The sequence below is a fragment of the Mauremys reevesii genome, linkage group 13 (genome assembly GCF_016161935.1).
Source record: "Mauremys reevesii isolate NIE-2019 linkage group 13, ASM1616193v1, whole genome shotgun sequence".
NCBI lineage: Eukaryota > Metazoa > Chordata > Testudines > Geoemydidae > Mauremys > Mauremys reevesii.
In genome coordinates this window covers 6904242-6923893 of record NC_052635.1, presented here as the reverse complement: position 1 = coordinate 6923893, position 19652 = coordinate 6904242, and the positions used below count along the sequence as shown (strand labels likewise).

The following is a 19652-nucleotide window of genomic DNA, read 5'->3' as shown; positions in this document are numbered from 1 at the left end:
AACACACATTTAAAAATAAAATACATGGAACATTGTTAATTAACAACGTTTTCTCTATTAATGACTTCGCGTTAAAGGGTTGAAACTGGGACGCAGACTGTGCTGGGTAGGGTGTGTAGTGATGTAAAGACCGCTTCTAAACTCAAGGAATGACAGGCTCCTGATCCTAGAGCGGTCTGCAGTGCCGGACTGGTTGTTTCAACAGAGCCTGCCATCCCTCCTTTTCGGGACTCTGTGTGCGGGGGCTATGTGACCTTGTGGCTGGGGAGGACGGTTACAGATTCCCCTGCTGCATGGCTCTGTGGTCCAGGACAAGGACCGCTGCATAAGATCTGTAACCGCCCTCCCCCGCCACAAAGTCACGTACCCCCCACCCACACAGAACATGAAAACCACCTCCCAGACCGACCAGGGTGCCTACTGACTGCACTGTGTGTGTGACCTGCTGCTGATTCTGCCCCCATATCTGTACCCTGGTAAAGGTGACTGTTCTATGCAATTACCAACCCCCTTCCTCCCCCCTTCAAACACAGTCTTCTGTACAAGAACATGATGGAAACAGTAATTAACAGCAAAGTATTTTTAATAATCAACTAGACAGTTAGGGGATGAAACTGGGATTGGGGCTTGGGTGAGTCAGGAAGGGAAGGACTTCTCAAAAATTAGGGAATGAGAGCTTTTTGGTAATTGAGTACTCTGCAGGGGTGGAGTGACAGTTTTCACGGCCCCTGGCACCCCTCCTTCTTGTTACTTTGGGTGAGGGGGGTATGGGACTTTGTGGCGGGGGAGGGCGGTTGCAGATACACAGCAGGGGGGCTCTGTCCTCCTGCCTGCGGTCCTGCAGAACATCCACAAGGCACCGGAGCGTGTCCGTTGCTCCCTCATTAATCCAAGCAGCGTTTGAGTCGCCTGCTGGTCCTCTTGATGCCACCTGTCCTCCCGTTCGCTGTGTGAGCGCTGGTACTGAGAGACGTTCTCCCTCCACTGGCTCTGCTGGGCCGCCTCGGCTCGGGAGCAGCCCATAAGGTCTGCGAACATCTCGTCCCGTGTCCTTTTCTTTCGCTGCCTAATCTGCGCCAGCCTCTGTGAGGGGGATGCTGGGGCAGGTCGGGAGACAGTCGCAGCTGTGTGATGGGAAAAAGGGAGTGAATTCCTTACAAAGATACATTTTTGCAAACAATGAACATAGTCCAGTCTGTCTCTGTGGACAAGACCATGCACAGCACCTATCTCATGCGCACTCAGGACAAGTTCAAATATTCGGCCTTCGCATTCATTGCCTGGGGTCTTGCACTGGAGATCAGACAAGCGGGGCAGGACAGCAGAATCCGTGGAGCAGGCAGGCATGGTAAGCCGTAGACTTTTGGCTGCTTAAAACTTAATGTATAGCAGTGCCCTCCTGCTGCAGGCAATCCGGAAAGCATGAACTCTGTCCCTGTTCCACCCCTTCGCGGCTGTCCCCGGGAAAGATCCCTGTATGCTGCCCCTCTGCAGCCTCCACCACGTGGCTGTAAACCGACGCTTATTGTTATGCAAAGGAACAGTGAAGCATTCCCAATACTAACATTACCCTAATTCCCCTAATTCAATGCAGGGGTCGCCGAGCGAGATCACCTTGAGGAGGATCACTGACAGAGACAGAGAGCGCATGCTGCATGAAAGCCAGCACAAACCAGGGGCCTATGCTGCCATGCTCATGGAGGCAATGCTCCCAGAGTACCTGATGATAGCCTGGCACGGAAAAGTGTCCTACCATGGAGCACCCAATAAGGCAGCTCTCCCCAGGAACCTCATGCGTAGGCTTTTCGATTACCTCCAGGAGAGCTTCGTGGAGATCTCCCAAGAGGATTTCTGTTCTATCCCCATATATATTGACCTTCTTTTCACATAGTTCAGATTCCTGTTCCATTAAAAATAAATGTTTACATGTTTAAAGCACTTACCGACTGATCCTTCCCCTGATTCAGGGTCCGGGTTAACGGATGGGGAGGGTTGGTAGGGGATCTCCGTGAGGGTGATGAAGAGATCCTGGCTGTCAGGGAAATCAGTGTTGTAAGCGCTGTCAACTGCCTTGTCCTCCTCATCTCCTTCCTCATCTTCTCCGTCCGCAAACATCGACGAGAAACCAGCTGTCGACACTAACCCATCGTCAGAGTCCATGCACACTGGTGGGGCAGTGGTGGCAGACCCACCGAGAATGGCATGCAGTGCCTTGTAGAAGCGGCATGTCTGGGGCTGGGATCCAGAGCGTCCATTTGCCGCTTTGATTTTTTGGTAGCCTTGTCTCAGGTCCTTGATTTTCATGCGGCACTGCATTGTATCCCAGCTGTATCCTCTGTCTGCCATGGCTTTGGAGACCTTCTCATAGGTCTTTGCATTCCGTTTTTTGGAGCGCAGTTCCGAAAGCACAGACTCATCGCCCCACACAGCGATCAGATCCAAGACTTCCCGGTCAGTCCATGCTGGGGCCCTCTTTCTATTCTGAGATTGCATGGACTCCTCTGCTGGAGAGCTCTGCATCGCTGCCAGTGCTGCTGAGCTCGCCACGACGTCCACACAGGAAATGAGATTCAAACTGGCCAGACAGGAAAAGGAATTCAAATTTTCCTGGGGCTTTTCCTGTGTGGCTGGTCAGAGCATCCGAGCTCGGACTGCTGTCCAGAGCGTCAACAGAGTGGTGCACTGTGGGATAGCTCCCGGAGCTATTAGCGTCGAATTCCATCCACACCTAGCCTAATTCGACATGGCCATGTCGAATTTAGCGCTACTCCCCTCGTCGGGGAGGAGTACAGAAATCAAACTAAAGAGACCTCTATGTCGAACTAAATAGCTTTGTTGTGTGGACGGGTGCAGGGTTAATTCGAATTAACGGTGCTAAATTTGACATAAACTCCTAGTGTAGACCAGGCCTCTGTCTTATGCTCATGACTGGCACTACAAATCCCATCTCCTCACAGCAAGGAGCGGGGGCGGGGGGGTCCTTCCAAGCCTGTTGTGTACACAACACAACCACAGCCAGGAAAAGACAATGGGGGCTTTCAAGGCTAATTCCCCACTCTGACACTTAGAGTGCATAAGGTGGGGACCCTCAAGGACTCCAAAAATTAATACTGGTCACTCCAAGCTGGTAATGCTGCCACCACCCAAGTGACAAACTGCCTTTTGCCAATTGTAGCAGGGTGGTCACCCCACTCTGGCCCTGAAAGGGTTAAAGGGCAGCCCTTGGAAAGGGCTGGGGCTAAGAGCCAAGAAGAAAAGCCTGGGAGGCAGCCAATCAGGGCCAGGCTGGGCCCTATAAAAGAGCTGCGGGGCCAGAAGACAGGGAGTCACTCTCCAGGCTTGGAGGGAGAAGGGCCTGGCTGCCTGGGAATAGAGGGTACGTGATGCAGAGCAGGGCTGGGGAAAGGCAAGAGGAACTGGGGAGCTCCAGCCTGGCAACTCCCCAGGCTGAGGCCTGGTTAAAGGCCTAAGCAGGTACTGGGGCTGCAGAGGTGCAGCCTGGGGATAGGCAGAGGCAGCTGGTATGGGAGGTATGGGATACTGGGGTCTGGGAGGGACTCGGGGGTCCTGAGGCAGGAGAGACACCGGCCAGCAGAGGTGCTCTGTACTGGAATCGAGTTAATTCCTGAGGCAACCAATAGGAGGCGCTGTGCCAGTGAGTGTCGAGCTACTACACCAATCCAGAAAAAATCTCACTTGGGAAGATTTTTTTTCTGAGACCCCTCAGTTTTCCCACCCCTCCCTCAGGGCAGCCGAGAAAGAAAACAAAAGAAAGGGGAAGCTCAGCTCTTGTATCAGCTGATTAACAGATGCACAAACCTTTACCTCCTAAGGGTATGTCTACACTACGGGATTATTCCGATTTTACAGAAATCAATTTTTGGAAACAGATTGTATAATGTCGAGTGCATGTGGCCACACTAAGCACATTAATTCGGCAGTGTGAATCCATATACCGAGGCTAGCGTCGACTTCCGGAGCGTTGCACTGTGGGTAGCTATCCCATAGTTCCTGCAGTCTCCCCCGCCCATTGGAATTCTGGGTTGAGATCCCAATGCCTGATAGGGCCAAAAATTTGTCACGGGTGGTTATGGGTAAACGTCGTCAGTCAATTCTCCCTCCGTGCACGCAACAGCAGACAATCATTTTGCGCCCTTTTCCCTAGATTGCCTGGACAGACGCCATAGCACGGCAACCATGGAGTTCGTTCAGCCTTTTTTCACTGTCACTGTATGTCTACTGGATGGTGCTGACAGATGCAGTACTGCAGTGCTACACAGCAGCATTCACTTGCCTTTTCAAGTTAGCAAAGACGGTTACCAGCCCTACTGTACCGTCTGCTGCTTTGCGAGTTGACAAAGACAGTTACCAGTCATACTGTACTGTCTGCTGCTGTCATGGGTGCTCCTGGCCGGCCTCAGTGAGGTCGGTTGGGGGCGCCTGGACAAAAATGGGAATGACTCCCCAGGTCATTCTCTTCTTTAAGTTTTGTCTAATGGAGAGTCAGTCCTGCTTAGAATATCAGGCAACCCTACTAAAGAACCAGAGAGGCAAACAGATGCTCTGGATCAGAGCCCCAGACATCCCATCGAAATGAAGAGCTGCATGCCATTCTAGGGGGTGCCCCTGCAACAACCCCACCTGTTGCTTCCCTCCTCCCCAACCCCTCCTGGGCTACCACGGCAGTTATCCCCCCATTTGTGTGATGAAGTAATAAAGAATGCATGATTTTGAAACAACACTGACTTTATTGCCTCTGCAAGCAGAGATCAAAGGTGGGTGGGGAGGGCGGCTGGCTTACAGCGAAGTAGAGTGAACCACCATTCTGCACTTACTCAGCCTATAGCTGAAAATGGGAATCTGTGACAAGCACTTGGATAGAAGCACAGGCAGGACTGAATCTCCATTTGTGTGTGGGCCTTTGGTTGACTCTGGTAAAATACAAAATGTCCCAGGATATGTATGTTGGGGGACAGTTCTAAATGGCAGCTTAATTTTTTTATTTGCAGCAAAATGTAGAGGTCTAAGTATCTGATTGTGAGCCCTAGTAGCAAGGGTAGGCTGGGGTAGGGGTGACTGCATAGAGCTGCTGACTGGGAGAGCAGCCTGAGGCAGAAGCCTCCAGCTTCCATGATATTCCAGGCAGGACTGAATCTCCATTAGACAAAACTTAAAGAAGAGAATGACCTGGAGTCATTCTCATTTTTGCCCAGGTGCCCCGGACCGACCTCACCGAGGCCAGGAGCACCCATGGGACGACGAGGACGGATACCAGTCATACTGTACCGTCTGACATCCGAAAGGGAAGGGAAGGGAAGGGGATGCTGCTGTGTAGTGCTGCAGCACCACGTCTGCCAGCAGCATCCAGTAGACATATGGGGACATTGAAAAAAGAGGTGAGAAACAATTTTTTCCCCTTTTCTTTCATGGGGTGGAGGGGGGGCTGAGGACATATACCCTGAACCACCCATGACAATGTTTTTGACCCTTCAGGCATTGGGAGCTCAGCCCAGAATTCAAATGGTTTTCGGAGAGTGCGGGAACTGTGGGATAGCTACAGTCGTCAGTCGACCCTCCCTCTGTGAGCGTCTATTTGATTCTTTGGCTTTCTGGTACACTTGTTTCAGCTCCTTAAGTTTCACGCAGCACTGTGTTGAGTCCCTGTTGTGGCCTCTGTCCATCATGGCCTTGGAGATTTTTGTAAATGCTTTGGCATTTCGTCTTTTGGAACGGAGTTCTGATAGAACAGATTCATCTCCCCATACAGAGATCAGATTCAGTATCTCCAGTACAGTCCATGCTGGAGCTCTTTTTTGATTCTGGGACTGCATGGTCACCTATGCTGATCGGCGCTCCACGCTGAGAGAACAGGAAATGAAATTCAAAAGTTCATGGGACTTTTCCTGTCTACCTGGCCAATGCATCTGAGTTCAGATTGCTGTCCAGAGCGGTCACAATGGTGCACTGTGAGATAGCGCCCGGAGGCCAATAGCGTCGAATTGAAGCCACATTAATCCTAATTCAAAATGGCAATGTCGATTTCAGCGCTACTCCCCTCATGGAGGATGAGACCAGAAATCGATTTTAAGAACCTTTATATCAACAAAAATGGCTTCGTTGTGTGGACGGGTGCAGAGTTGATTCGATTTAACGCTGCTAAATTCGACATAAACGCATAGTGTAGACCAGGCCTAAGACACAGAAATCTAATCAAGTTCTTAAAAAAGATAAATTTTAATGAAAAAAGAAAGAAAACACATCTGAAAACTCAGGCTGTTAGGGACTGAACACCAAAAATGACTTTCTTGGGGTCCACTTTAAAGGTTACAAACAAAACAAAAGCACCTGGGGTTTGCATAGAGGAATCCACAAGCCCAAAATGAAGAATTAAATCTTATCACGTCTAACTAGACATTCATGATCTACTTACATAGCTGTGGTTTCAAAGGAGTAGTTTCTAGCTATGATTCTCATGATTTTTATACCTGCCCCAAACCTTATAGCATGTTGCTACCTTGTTTGCTTCTGCCTGAGAGACAAAAGATCCCCACACCCAGCAGTTTTTCCCCATTTGAAAGAGTACAGCTTCCCTATTGGTTCCTCTGGTCAGGCGCCAACTCATGTTAAGCATCTCTTACCCTTTACAGGTAAGGCAATTAGAGAACAGCTACTAAAAAGGACTTTATTGCTAACTGACTGGTTGGGGAGTTACACAAGGGAGCTACTGAATCTCTCTCTCTCTCTCTCTCTCTCTCACACACACACACGTGTCTCTATACAACCCTGCAGTCACATCTGGTCCAGGCAGAAGGGGACATAAAATGGAGGCTTCTGGACTATTTGTACAATGCCATAGAGTTTATAGCCAGACGGGACCATCAGCACAGCCAGTCTGCCCGCCTGTATCTCGCAGGCCACCAACCCCACCCAGCATCGTCCCACTGAAGCCAACACATGAAATGAGACCAAGACGTTGCATCCACAGGTAGAGAACAGGAGAGATCGAGATGCACCATGACCTGGGGGTTCCCTGCACTGGTGGGGGTTTGATTTAGTGAGACTTATCCAGGTGAACCCAGCAAGCAACTGCACCCCCCTCCCACCACCACCACCACCACTGGAGAGGAAGGCCAGAAAACCCCACGGTCACTGCCTGGGGGGAAATTCCTTCCCAGACCCCCATACGGTGAATTGGCAAGAACTATTTATCTGTGGGTATTCGCATCGGCCAGCTGTGCAGCTGCTCTAATTCAGAGGTGCTGTGATGACTCCAATGGAGCTATGGATGATTTACACCGGATGGGGATCTGGCCACATTGACTCCAATTGACTCTGGGGGATTTACACTATGAAGGGTTACCCACTGAATGGGCTTTCCTCAGTCTTAGCTTGCCTCTTAGCTGCCCCTCAGTCCCAACCCAGACCCCCCCCCACACACACAGACACACACTGCCTGGCTTGTTTGAGCGATGCCCTGCTGGTTTTTCACCACTAGATCATGCTCGATGCAGACTCGTCCCAGTAAAGCTCCCGGGATCTTGGAAGCTGCCAGAGGCATGTTAAAATGATCGTCATGTAGCTAGCAGCAATGCAGCCCTGGGTAGCGAACCGTCAGAAACTCAGCGAAGAATCCCGATGGGATGCCCACTCTCCCCTGCTGACAGGGTCTGGGAACGGGAGACCTGGGGCGAGGCTTTGCCTGGATTTGCGTCAGACAATTAGCTCCAAGGAGCAGTGTACCCAAGGGTGAAAATATCATTCAAATACTTGGCTGACTCAGGCACTCTGCCACAGCGGAGACAATGAAGCGGCTGTTCCTCATCCCGGTACCATGAGAGTGGTGAGTGCTTCTAAGCCGGGGAATGGTTTTTCTTTAGGGACAGAGGGACTGCCAGAGCAGGTTAACCCAAGGTCCATCCAGCGCAGTCTCTGATCTGAGGGTCTGCGACCAGTTGTTTCATAGGACACACGATACAAGAAACCCTACAGAGGACAGCTAAGAGTTCATCTACCTCTAGTGGGTCTTTTCTCCCTAACCTCTCCCAGTTCAGGATCAGCTCATTCCCAGATCAGGAGAGGACACCACCCTTCCTGCTTTATACAAATCCCCTGATTTCATGCTGGCTGTCATCTGTGCAGGCACGCTGGATGTTGACTTTCCTGTGTGGAAAAGTTTTGAAATTGGAACTGGAATCATGCAATAGACCAGGGGTCGGCAACCTTTCAGAAGAAGCTGAGTCTTCATTTATTCACTCTAATTTAAGGTTTTGCGTGCCGATAATACATTTTAACGTTTTTAGAAGGTCTCTCTCTCTATACGTCTAAACTATTGTTGTATGTAAAGTAAACAAGTTTTTTAAAATGTTTAAGAAGCTTCATTTAAAATTAAATTAAAATGCTGATCTTATCAGTTTAGTGCAGTGGTTCTTAACCTGGGGTGCACGCACCCCCTGGGGCAGGGCCGGTGCCAGGATATTTTGCCACCTAGGCGAAACTTCCACCTTGCCCATTGGTTCATTGAGGGACAAATCCCCAACAAACCTTTATAGACCCCAGGGGCCAGCCATGCCCAGGGGCCAGCCATGCCCAGGGGCTGCTCCCCAGACCAGGTTCCCCCCTCACTGAACTCCCCTGGAGAGTGCACAGCCCCCCTGCGAGCCCTCCCAACCCCACCCAGGTGGCTCCTGCCCCGAGTCCACTCACTGGCTTTGCCGGGCTTGGGCTGCTGCAGCAGCTCGGCAGGGAGGAGCCACCTTCTGGGGGCATCGGAGAGCCAGAGCGTCCCGCTTGCGGCGGTGGCGAGCCCCAGCCATGGAGGAGCCGGCACAGTGCAGGGGGGCAGCAGCCCTGCTAGCGGGAAGCAGCTGTGCCCCCCCACCCTTCCTGCCCAGGCTGTGGCTCGGTGCCTCCCTGGGGGCTCCTGCAGGCTGCAGTGGATGTATGTGAGCGCCAGCCCCCATGCACCCCCTGGCTCCCCCCTCACCTAGGGTTACCATATTTCAACAATCAAAAAAGAGGGAGAGCCCTGCCCTAGCCCCCATCAACTCCCTCCTACTTCCCACCTCGATTGCCCCGGTCAGAACTCCAAACCCCCCACTCCCTGCTCCTTGTCCTCTGACTGCCCCCTCCTGGAACCCCTGCCCCTAACTGCCCCCCAGAACCCCACCCCCTACCTAAGCCTCCCTGCTCCTTGTTCCCTGACTGCCCTCTCCTGAGACCCCCCCCAACTCCCCACTAAGACCCTACCCCCTACCTGTCCCCTGACTGCCCCAACGCTTATGAACACCCCTGTCCCAAGACAGACCCCCGGGGACTCCCACGCCCCATCCAGCCACTCCCCACCCCCTGACAGGACCCCCCAGAACTCCCAACCCATCCATCCCTCCCCCTGCTCCCTGACTGCCCCCCGGGACGCCCCTTACCAGGCCCATGCTGGTGAGACTCTGGCTCCACGTCGAGGCAAAACTCCATGTGGAGTGCTGAGGCAGCGGAAGAGGGGGGAGCTGCAGGAGGAGCAGTGGCAGCTCACACTTCTGGGAGCCGCAGAACCCGAGTGTGATGAGGGGGGAGCCAGGGGGCGCGCCTGCCCAGGCTGCGGCCTGGTGCCTCCCCTGGGGGGGCTTCCTGCAGTGGATGCATGCGGGCAGTGGGCCCTGTGTACCCCCCGGCTCCTCCCTCGCTGTGCTTGGGCTCTGCAGCTCCCGGGAGTGTGAGACGCCGCTGGCTATTTATCTACCTACACTAGCAGGACATTGTTCACAAATGATGTGAGAGAAGACAAGATGAGAGGAAGGAGGGTCCAGCAGCGAAGTCACTAGCCATGGATATAAGACACCTGAGTTTAAATCTCCTGCTCTGATGTGGGCTTCCTGTGTGACTTTGAGCTGTTCTGTACCTCGACTCACAGGCTGGAAAACCAAGGTATTGTGAGAAAAAAATGCATGTGAGAGCCTCAAACTTTTAAATGTAACAGTCATGGGGTCTAGATAGATACCGGAGGGCATGAATAATCGCTGTGCTTTGGCTTGCGATGAGGGGCTGGTGGGACACTAGAGTGAAAAGACCTCTGAATTATGGTGCCATGCTACTCCACTGAACTGTGTGTGTGTGTGTGTGTGTGAGTGTGAGAGAGAGAGAGAGAGAGAGAGAGACACAGGCTGGGATAACTTCTGCTCTAGCTACTGTTGCTCTGCACAGGGGGAAGCAGATGAGGCCAGGAAACCAAACGCCGGTGACACAATTCATCCTGGAGGGACTCCCAAACACCAGGGAGCTTCCCTCTCTCTTCTTCCTCCTCTTCCTCCTCATTTACCTGCTCACCCTGCTGGGCAACGCCCTCACCCTGCTGACTGTGCTCCGCGATTCTCGACTCCATGCCCTGCCCATGTACTGCTTCCTTGGCCACCTCGCCTTCCTCGACGCCTGCCTCTCCTCCGTCACTGTGCCCAAGATCCTGGCTGGCTTGGTGGGGCCCAGTGGCAGGGCCATCTCTTTCGGCGGCTGCGTGGCGCAGCTCTACGCCTTCCATTTCCTGGCCAGCACGGAGTGCTTCCTCTATACGGTAATGGCCTATGACCGCTTCCTGGCCATCTGCCAGCCCCTTCGCTACAGCGTGGTGATGAGCAGAAAGACCTGCCTGTGGCTGGCAGCTGGCACCTGGCTAACCGGCTCAATCCATGCTGCGATCCAGACCTTCCTGACCTTTCGCCTGCCCTACTGCGGCCCCAACCAGGTAGAATACTTTGTCTGCGACATCCCCGCCGTGCTGAAGCTGGCCTGTGCCGACACAGCTGCCAACCAAGTCGTCATTCAGGCCAACATTGGGGTGGTGGCGGTCGGCTGCTTCCTGCTCATCTGTGTTTCTTATGCCTACATAGCCTCCGCAATCCTGAAGATCCGCACGGCCCAAGGGAGGCAGCGGGCCTTCTCCACCTGCAGTGCCCACCTCACCCTGGTGCTGCTCTACGGTGGGCCCCCAGTCTTCATATACCTGCATCCCTCTTCAAGTCAAGCATCCGACGGGGCAGTGGCTGTATTCTATACTGCAGTCACCCCTCTGCTGAACCCCTTTATATACACCCTGAGGAACAAGGAGATGAAAAAGGCCTTGAGAAAAGTAGTTGGTGGACAAACACTTTCTCTGCATGCATAAGATAGACCCAAATCCTGGGAGACTTGCAAAGAAACCTAAGGACACAAGATGCCCACCTCCCATGGGTGCAGGGTCCTCTTACACCCTTATGGTAGCCCAGCCAACATTTCTCTTCTATCTGGCCACTTTGGTAGGTTGAGTTCTTCAGTGCCATTCATTCCGTGAGGCTTGCAAAAGCTCTCCAGTCTGGCCTTAGATTATTGTTCACAGTCTGAGCTCGATGGTGGCAGTTCTTCAAGGTGGGGGAGTCAATGAGGAGGTGTCTCAGGCTCCTGAACTCTGCCAGTGGGGGACTCAGCTGAGTTTCCCTGTAACATCAGTGTAACCAGTGAGGATCTAATCATCTGGTGCAATCACAGCCCTGGGGCTCCCCACCAGCCATTTTTTGGAGCCATAACTCCTCGGAAAAAGCAAGACAGTTCAAACCATTCACTGACCCATCCAGCCAGTCCACCTTGCTGCGTCGCATGTACGTGGAAATGGACTAGTCTAGCGTCTAGCACTCTGCTGGGATTGACACAGCCATGGAAATTAACTACCCCAAATCTGTTATTGCAGAATGAAGGCTGCCCAGTGCAGCGTGAGTGGCTGCATTGAATTCTGTGTTAATCCACTTTTTGGACAGTTAATGTCTTTTTTCTGGCTCCTTTGGGGTTGTTGGGGGGCTAAATCCATGACAGATTTGCGAGTTGCTCAGACACATCATCAATGGGGTGAGGTGAGTCAGATCAACTCAGCGTAGCTTTGCTGTATGCCGAATAAAGGGACCTGAGTGATGAGATCTGGAGTAGAAGTGAGTTTCCCCAGGGAACTGGATGAAGTGCTCTCTCAGAGCTGGATCAGCCAAGTGGAATAGGCCTTGGAGGGAATCCCAACGAACAGAGACCCTGGTTTTTTTGCTCATTTCAACAATTTTGTAACATAATGTGGTGCCTACTAAACTTCCTTTGTCTTATGCCTGCAGAGGTGTTAAGTGACCGCTCCATTGCCAGTGGTCTCCTACAACATGTGTGAACCCCTTATGATAAAGTATCTTATACAACATACGACCTGAAGAGAACTGGCAGTCTGACCATTTTAACTGTTGCTGCAGCTGTGTTATCTGCCTCAGGGTTTGATTCTTTTACTTATTTCAGTTGTATCTGTGTAACCCTTCTGCCCCTCTGAGTTGGCAGCAACAAGGGCCGGGCTCAGTGTCCGGGGGGTCCATTTCAATAACTCAATGCAAAACAGGCTCGAGCCCCCACCCAGTCACCTGGGACAATTACATACCACCACCACCCCCCGGGCTCTTCTAGGAGGCAGTACTTCCCCTCTCGCAAGCACAGAGCCTGAGTGTAGCAAAATCTTTTTAATAAAGGAGGGAAACAATGTGGCATCATATTGAGTAAACACCACAAACAGGATTCATAACATAAACCATGAGCCAAAGACCCACCAACTAAGTTTTGGCAATGTTCAATCACCCCAAAGTCCAACAACCGAAAAGTCTTTGTCCCTGGTCAGTGCCGCCCCAGAGTTCAAAAGTTTATCTGCAGAATTTTAACCCCCTCCAGCCTGGGTGGAAATGAGGGGGGCACACAGGGTGTTAATGGGTCCGAGGCCGAGTGCCCCGCCTCTCCCTGCAGTTCTGCTGCCGCCTTCACCATGAACAGCTCCACTCCACCAGCTGACCTGTGAGCCGTTCCAGCCATCCCTGCAAACCTCTCCGCTCGCTCGCTCACTGTTCCATGGGCTGGTCCAACCATCCTGCAAACTGCTCAGCTCTGCTCCGCTCTGCTCTGCGTTCTGTGGGCTGCTCCAACCGTCCTGCAAACGGCTCCGCTCTGCCAGCTGCTTAGCGGTATATCTTCAGACTCCCCCACTAGTTAACACAGCACTCAGCTCAGTAAGTTCAGCTCTTTTAGTGATTTCAGCTCATAGTACTGGAGCCCCAGTGCTGGTGCATCATTGGCCCAAAGTGAATTCAGCTTTCAGCAGCTTCTAGCTAGATATCTAATAAAATCAAAATTAACTCTGCTATTCAATAGTAGAGAGAAGAGGCAGTGCAATTAGTGTTCCAGGCCCTCAAAAGACACCCATACCATCAAGTACACATACCAGTCCCAAGCCTCTCTCAATTCACTGGGTTTTGAAACCCATGTCCCTTGTCTAGCAAGTGCTACTTAGGTGATGGTGAGACCCTCTGTCATAAAACCAGTTCATAGTCCCTCATTCACATAATCAGCTGTCAAAGTGACCCTTTTAGGCTGCCGTGGACTCATGCTAGGCAGGGTGGGTGTGCCTATGCAAACAAGATCAGGCCCTGAAATTCTTTTCCACACTTGCCATAATTCATCACCGGATGTCAGGGTAGAGCTCATCCTCACTCTGCTTACATCTGTAAAATAGCAAGAATAAAACTCCAGATCATTGAACTCAATGGGAGGATCTTGGCCAAAGTTCTTTGTATTTAGCTGTGACACTCGGGTTCCCTCCTCCAGAGCTGGGCAAGAGCTCTGTCTAGCTCGAAAGCTTGTCCCCTCCACCAATAGGAGTTGCCCCAATGAAAGGTGCTCTCTGACCCACCTTTTCTCTCTCAGGTCCTGGGTCCACCATGGCTACAACGCTGCAAACAATATCTAATCTATCGATCGAGTTACCTTATTTCGTCTCACTCATATAAAGAGTATTGGAAACCAGTTATAATAATGACTGCAGCCCATTTTTCCCCTGTGGAATTCTGTCTTATATTTATTGGATGCTGAGTGTTAATAAAAACTGATACTTTCTTTCAATAGAAAGCCGGTGCAATGTTTTAAACAGTATTTGCAGTTGTTGTCTGATCCTTTGTAGTGATTAATCATAGCTGGATTGATTGCCAAGCCTGAGGATTTTTCACCCAATGTGTAACAGGGCGAGGGCTCACTGCTGCGGCGCCTCCTGCTGTCGTCCTGGGAATTAGCTCTTTCATAGCCTTGGAGCACCCTCTGCAGGCCCCTGTCTTGCCTTGCTGGGCCCCTGAGTCCCTCCGGGACCCCGGTGCCCCTGTCCACTGGGGTGCTGTCCCTTACAGTTCCCCTGCAGTCTCGGTGGGTCTCCCCTCTCCAGGCAACCCCCACCCCCATATCCCCATCTTGCCTCAGTCTTGGCTACTGCCAGTCTCCATCTAGCCCCCGTTCTCTGGGGCAGACTGCAGTATATAAGCCACTCATCACCGGCAAGGAGGGTTCGGGCCTGCTGACTCTGCCTACCCATGGGCTGCCCTTTGCAACTCCAGTACCTTTTGGCCTTGCGCTAGGCCGGCAGCCTGTGGGGAGGGGGGTTCCAGGCCGGAGCTCCCCAGCTCCTGTTGCCTTCCCCCAGCCCTGCTCCACCTTAGGTTCAGTCCCCAGAAGCCAGGCCCTTCTCCCTCTAAAGGCAGAGCAGGAGTCTCAGAGCACCTGGCTCACGACCCTTTTATAAGGGCCAGCTGTGTTCTGTTTGGGGCATGGCTGCTTCCCCAATCACAGCCCTCTCCTGGGCTGTTCTAAGCCCTTTAAGGAGGGAGCGGGGCGACCACCCCGCTACATAAAGGCTTCAAACTGCTTGGAAAATGTTAGCTAAATAACCCACCTGCGAGGTGCCTCGTTGACTGCTGAAGGGTAGCCACCTCTGGGGTGGGACGCTGTGGCTGTTTTACAGTGCACTGTAATGGTGGATTATAGTAGAGGAAGAAGAGCCCTGTACCAAGTTCAAACCAAAAAAGTGAACAGAAGAAGGCAGAATGAGACGAGCTGCGTCTGAGTTTGGGCTGGACACCAGCTGTAAGGAAAGCGACAAGGCCACTAGTAGCAGAGGATTGGTTTCAAGCTTAACCCAAGAGACGGAAATTCCCGATGCCTCATGGCCCCCTAGCACCACACTGGGGCATTGAGGTCAGCGCCGACTGCGAGGGAACAGCGCCCCCTGCTGAACCTCCCACCTCGCTCCCTGCAGCACACGGGGACTCAGAGCCGTTCCCCAGCAGGGGGCAAGAAGGGAGTTCAGAGTCACTGGCCCATTTGGCACCTGGCATCTCCAACCAGCAATACAACAGGGCTGGGAGCTGGTGCCCGATGTCTCAGTGTTTCTACTTGGTATGTGCCCCGGGAGCAGGGTGGGCCACTGCCAGATACTTTTACTGAGCCAATCAAATAGCCCCTTTGCGCTAATGACTCTCAGCCATTAGTGGACTGGAGCCAAAGCCCCATATGCCATTCCCATATTCGCTGGCTTGGAGCCAGATTGGCACTGGGGTGGCACCCCTTAATGGGGAAAGGTTCCATATCCTATTCCTAACCCCCTGAGCCAGCTAGTCCCCTTGGCCTTAGGCCAGGTCAGAGCCATCTGCCTTTAGAGTGGAGAAGCCCCATATCCCATTGCCCCCCCACCACCACCACCTGAGCCAGCCCATGCCCCTGCTCTAGGACTAGATTGGAGCTGGTGCCCCCAAGAAGGGGAAGGCCCCGTATCCCATTTCCAGACCACCCACGAGCCATCTGTGTCACAGGGTGTTTAACTGTGATGTGCCACTCTGTGCTTCTCTTTAGCAGCCATTTGTCAGGGATTGTTGCTGAGAAATTCTCCAGGGACCCCGGGTCCATTTCGTTAGCCGGAATATATCAATGGAGTCCCATTGAACTGGACTGGCCTCCGGCTGATTTACCCCAGGTGGGGATCTGGTGTTAGACATGTGCTTCTGCTTCTTACATTGTTATTGTTCTCCAGGAGCTTTTGGCCTTGCTAATGTCTCACTTTGGCTTAGCCCCCGCTCTGAACACAGCCGGGTTTCCTTTAGCTACAATTCCCTTCTCTTTCCAAACATACATTCGCTGTTTGCCAACCTCTCGTGCTGCGGCTAACGAGCCCCATAGGGGCATTAATTCAAAGCTCTCCCTAATTAGCCCTGGGGATTACACACTTTGCAAGCAGGGAGCAAAGGCAACAATTCAAAAGTTATGGCAGGGAGGGACTGCAAGTTTTTTAACGAGCCGCAATGGGAACCAGAAATTACATGGTAACATTTTGACCAAGCAACAGGAAAACACACCACACAGCTCCTTAAAACTCTAGTTACAGCTGTGCAGCTTTGCGGATCTGTCTGCTTCACAACCATCAGCAGGCCAGAGGCTCAGCAGCTGTATTTTGGCTACTCTGATATATACCAGCTGGAGATCTGGTACCACTGAGTTTATTGCAATGACACCAATTCACCCAGCTACAGGTCTGGCCTATTGACTCCAATGGTGCTATGGTGGATTTCCAGCCACTAGTCATCTTGCTCCTGTGTATTCTGGGCCCTTAATTCTAAATTACCTGTTCTGTTCATTCCCGCTGGGGCACCTGGCATCGCCACTGTCGGAAGACAGGACACTGGCAAGATGGACCTTTGGTCTGACCCAGTCTGGCCATTCTGAAGTTCTTATGCACTTTTTATAAGGACAAAACTGCCCGGTGTAGAAGGATAAAGTGTCTTACACAAAATAAGAACCTGATGAGAGGTGACAGACTGTCCATTTTTACTATTGCTGCAGCTACCTGGGTTACATTTCTTAGGGCAGTGGTTCTCAGCCAGGGGTACATGTATCCCTGAGGTATGCAGAGGTCTTCCAGGGGGTACATCAACTGAAATGTCAGGACACTAATTCTATTACAATGAGAAAGTCGGCCATTTCTCAGCAATGCTTGTGTGTTTTTATGTCTGATCAGACTCCTGAAAGGGGGACAGTAGTTTGGAGAGGTGGAGAGCCACTGCCTTACGGCTTTATGCTGTTACTTTGCTCTGTAGTCTCAGCCCTTCCCATGTAAAAACAAATGGGAGGAGTGATACTAAATGAGAAGAAGGACACTGCTGATAGGAGCCAGGCTGTGCCTCCGGAAAGCAGGCCACTAATAACAGTGAGACTCACGTCTTAGATCTCCCAGGCTCTCGTCTTGTGTTTTAACCATGAGGTTGCTATTAGCACCCCACCCGCTCTGGACAAAGCTGAACACCAGGATGCAATTCCTTCCCCCCTCAGTTAGTTTTATACGATGAACTAGAGGGACTGACTATCAGAGGGAGGTGTGTTAATCTGTATCCACAAAATCAACAAGGAGTCCATGCATCTGAAGAAGTGGGTTTTTTACACATGAAAGCTTATGCCCAAATAAATCTGTTAATCTTTAAGGTGACACCGGACTCCTTGTTGTTTTTACAGGGACTGACACCTGCTGAAACAGGGAGTTTAAGGCCAGAAGGGGCCCTTAGATTATCTGGTCTCATCGCCCGTATCACACAGGCTGGAGAATTTCTCTCAGTAGCTGTCATAAACAGATAGTTAAGGGTTAATGTCTCTTTTACCTGTAAAGGGTTAACAAGCTCAGTAAATCTGGCTGACCCCTGACAAGAGGACCAGTAAGGGGACAAGATACTTTCAGATCTTGGTGGAGGAAAGTCTTTTGTTTGTGCTCTTTTTTGGGGGGGTTGTTCGTTCTCGGGACTGATAGGGACCAGACTTCAATACAGGCTCTCCAAATCTTTCTGAATCAGTCTTTCATGTTTCAAACTTGTAAGTAATAGCCAGACAAGGCGTGTTAGTCTTTTTTTTTTTTTCAACTTGTATTTTTTTTTTTTTGCTGAGAGGATTTTACTCTGTTTGCTGTAACTTTTGAACCTAAGACCAGAGGGGAGAGTTCTGGGGTCATAAGAATGATTACCCCTGTATTATATATCCCCCCTGATTTTACAGAGATAATTTTACCTTTCTTTCTTTTATTAAAAGCTTTTTTATTAAGAACCTGATTGATTTTTTTTTTCTTCTTATAAGATCCCCCCAGGGATGTTTGGACTCACCCAGGAGTGGGGGGGGGAAAGGGGGGAATGGTTAATTCTTGTGTTGTGTTAAGATCCAAGGATCCAAGGGGTTGGATGGCTATCACAGGGACTTGGTGGAAAAGCCTCAAGGCTGCCCAGGGAGGGGAAAGTTTTGCGGGGACAAAGAGTGTGCCAGACACTGGAATTCTGGCTGGTGGCAGTGTTACTGGATCTAAGCTTGTAATTAAGCTTAGAAGGGTCCATGCAGTCCCCCCATCAGGTCCCTGTACCTGTCTGAATGGGTTCAGAATGGAGAGGAGGTGACATGGTGAGCAGCAGTGAGGATGTTTTAAAAACCAGTAAGCCAGTTTTTTTTTTTGCTGTCTAGTTAGAAGCAAAGCACAGGCTGAGGGCAGAGGTTTTTTTTTTTTTTTTTTGGAGAGTCTTTGTTAAGAAGCAAAAAGAAAGCAAAAGCAAACAGACAGCAAAATTAATTTTTTTTCTACCTTTTTTTTTTTTTCAGGTATGTATAGCTAGCTAGAAAGTTTTGTTAACTGAGCTGAGCTGGAGTGCATCATGAGCAGGCAGCACAGGTGACAGGAAAAAACAGTTAACAAAAAAAAGTAAAATGAGTACCAGTAAAACAGTTAACAACTGAACTGGCTAGGGAGAGGAAAGAGAGAGATGAGAAGAGAGAGATGGAGATGAGAGCAAAAAGAGAGAGAGATGAAGATGAGAGAAAAGAAAAAGAAGAAAAAAAGAAAAAAAAAGAGAGAGAGATGAACTGAGAAGCTAGGGCTAGGCAGGATGCACCAGCCCAGCCCAAAAACCCTTCTAAAACCACCCTCCAGGCAGGTGATGATACCCACCCACCTTTCAGGTTGATGATACAGGTGATGAGTTGAAAACTTTAAAAACTTTGCCCTTGATAGCAGGGCCAGCTCAGGGCAGTGCAACAATAGACAGCAGCTGGGCTAGCTGGGTGGACAGCTAGCAAAGCTGGCAGCAAAAAATTTTTCAAAAACAGGCCAGAACAAAGAAACGATTATAACCTGAGCAATCAGAAGAAAGGGAGAGCCAATAAGGCATGCCCCCTGAGTGTCATTCATGCCTAAGGTGGAGCCCTAATTGGGAAACCTGGACCACAGGAGCAAGAAGGAGCAAGCCTGGAATCTCTGGAAGATGTGAATCTCTGGAAGGAGGGAGCTTTGAAAAGCTCTGGAGCAAAGAAAGCAAATGGAGCCAAAGGAGGAAAAAAAACGAGAGGAGTTGAGAGGAGAAAACTGTAAGGAGAAGTGGGGGAAAACCCAAAACTGCGAAGAAAGTGGGGGAAAAAGAAAAAACTACTAAAAAAAAACGAAAAAAGAAAAAGGCTAAGCAAGGAGCGAATATCAGAGGAGGCAAACTGAAAGACCCCCCCCACACACTATTGTCTAACCCAACCCACCCACAACACCCCACCTCACCAGCCCAGACCTCAGTCCCACCCTCACCTCAGTCCAGCAACCCACCTGTAATGTTTTACAGTCATGAACTGGGACAACCAAAAGGCCAATTGGTCAAGACCCCCATCATATTATACCTCATTACACCACCACAGAAAATATTACGAGACCAGACCATAACCAAAAGGGAGGAGGTGAAGTGGTAACCAAATACCAGAAGGGGAAGGGAGGAAGGTGGGCCAAAGAGGGTCAGGAGTGA

At 50.9% G+C, this 19652-nt stretch overlaps 2 protein-coding genes across 3 annotated transcripts in view; one reads left to right on the top strand and one right to left on the bottom strand.

Annotated features, from left to right (window-relative positions):
• Nucleotides 1-10207: 10207 nt before the first annotated feature.
• Nucleotides 10208-16639, top strand: LOC120381062 (olfactory receptor 10S1-like). Its single transcript, XM_039499102.1, has 2 exons — nt 10208-11119; nt 16613-16639. The coding sequence occupies exons 1-2, from the start codon at nt 10208-10210 to the stop codon at nt 16637-16639; spliced, it is 939 nt and encodes a 312-aa protein (XP_039355036.1).
• Nucleotides 13012-19652, bottom strand: part of LOC120381067 (syntaxin-binding protein 2-like) — a 26164-nt gene continuing 19523 nt past the window's right edge. Inside the window, exons 6-7 of one of the 2 annotated variants that reach the window (XR_005587921.1) lie at nt 14747-14935; nt 13012-13147 (exon numbers count right to left, since the gene is read on the bottom strand). Coding sequence is in view for 1 of the 2 variants with exons in the window: in XM_039499110.1 (XP_039355044.1) it covers nt 14810-14935 (126 nt within the window). In the remaining variant the exon portion in view is untranslated. Of the gene's footprint in view, nt 13148-14699; nt 14936-19652 lie in introns of those variants that run through there. The other variant, XM_039499110.1, reaches the window with a different exon arrangement.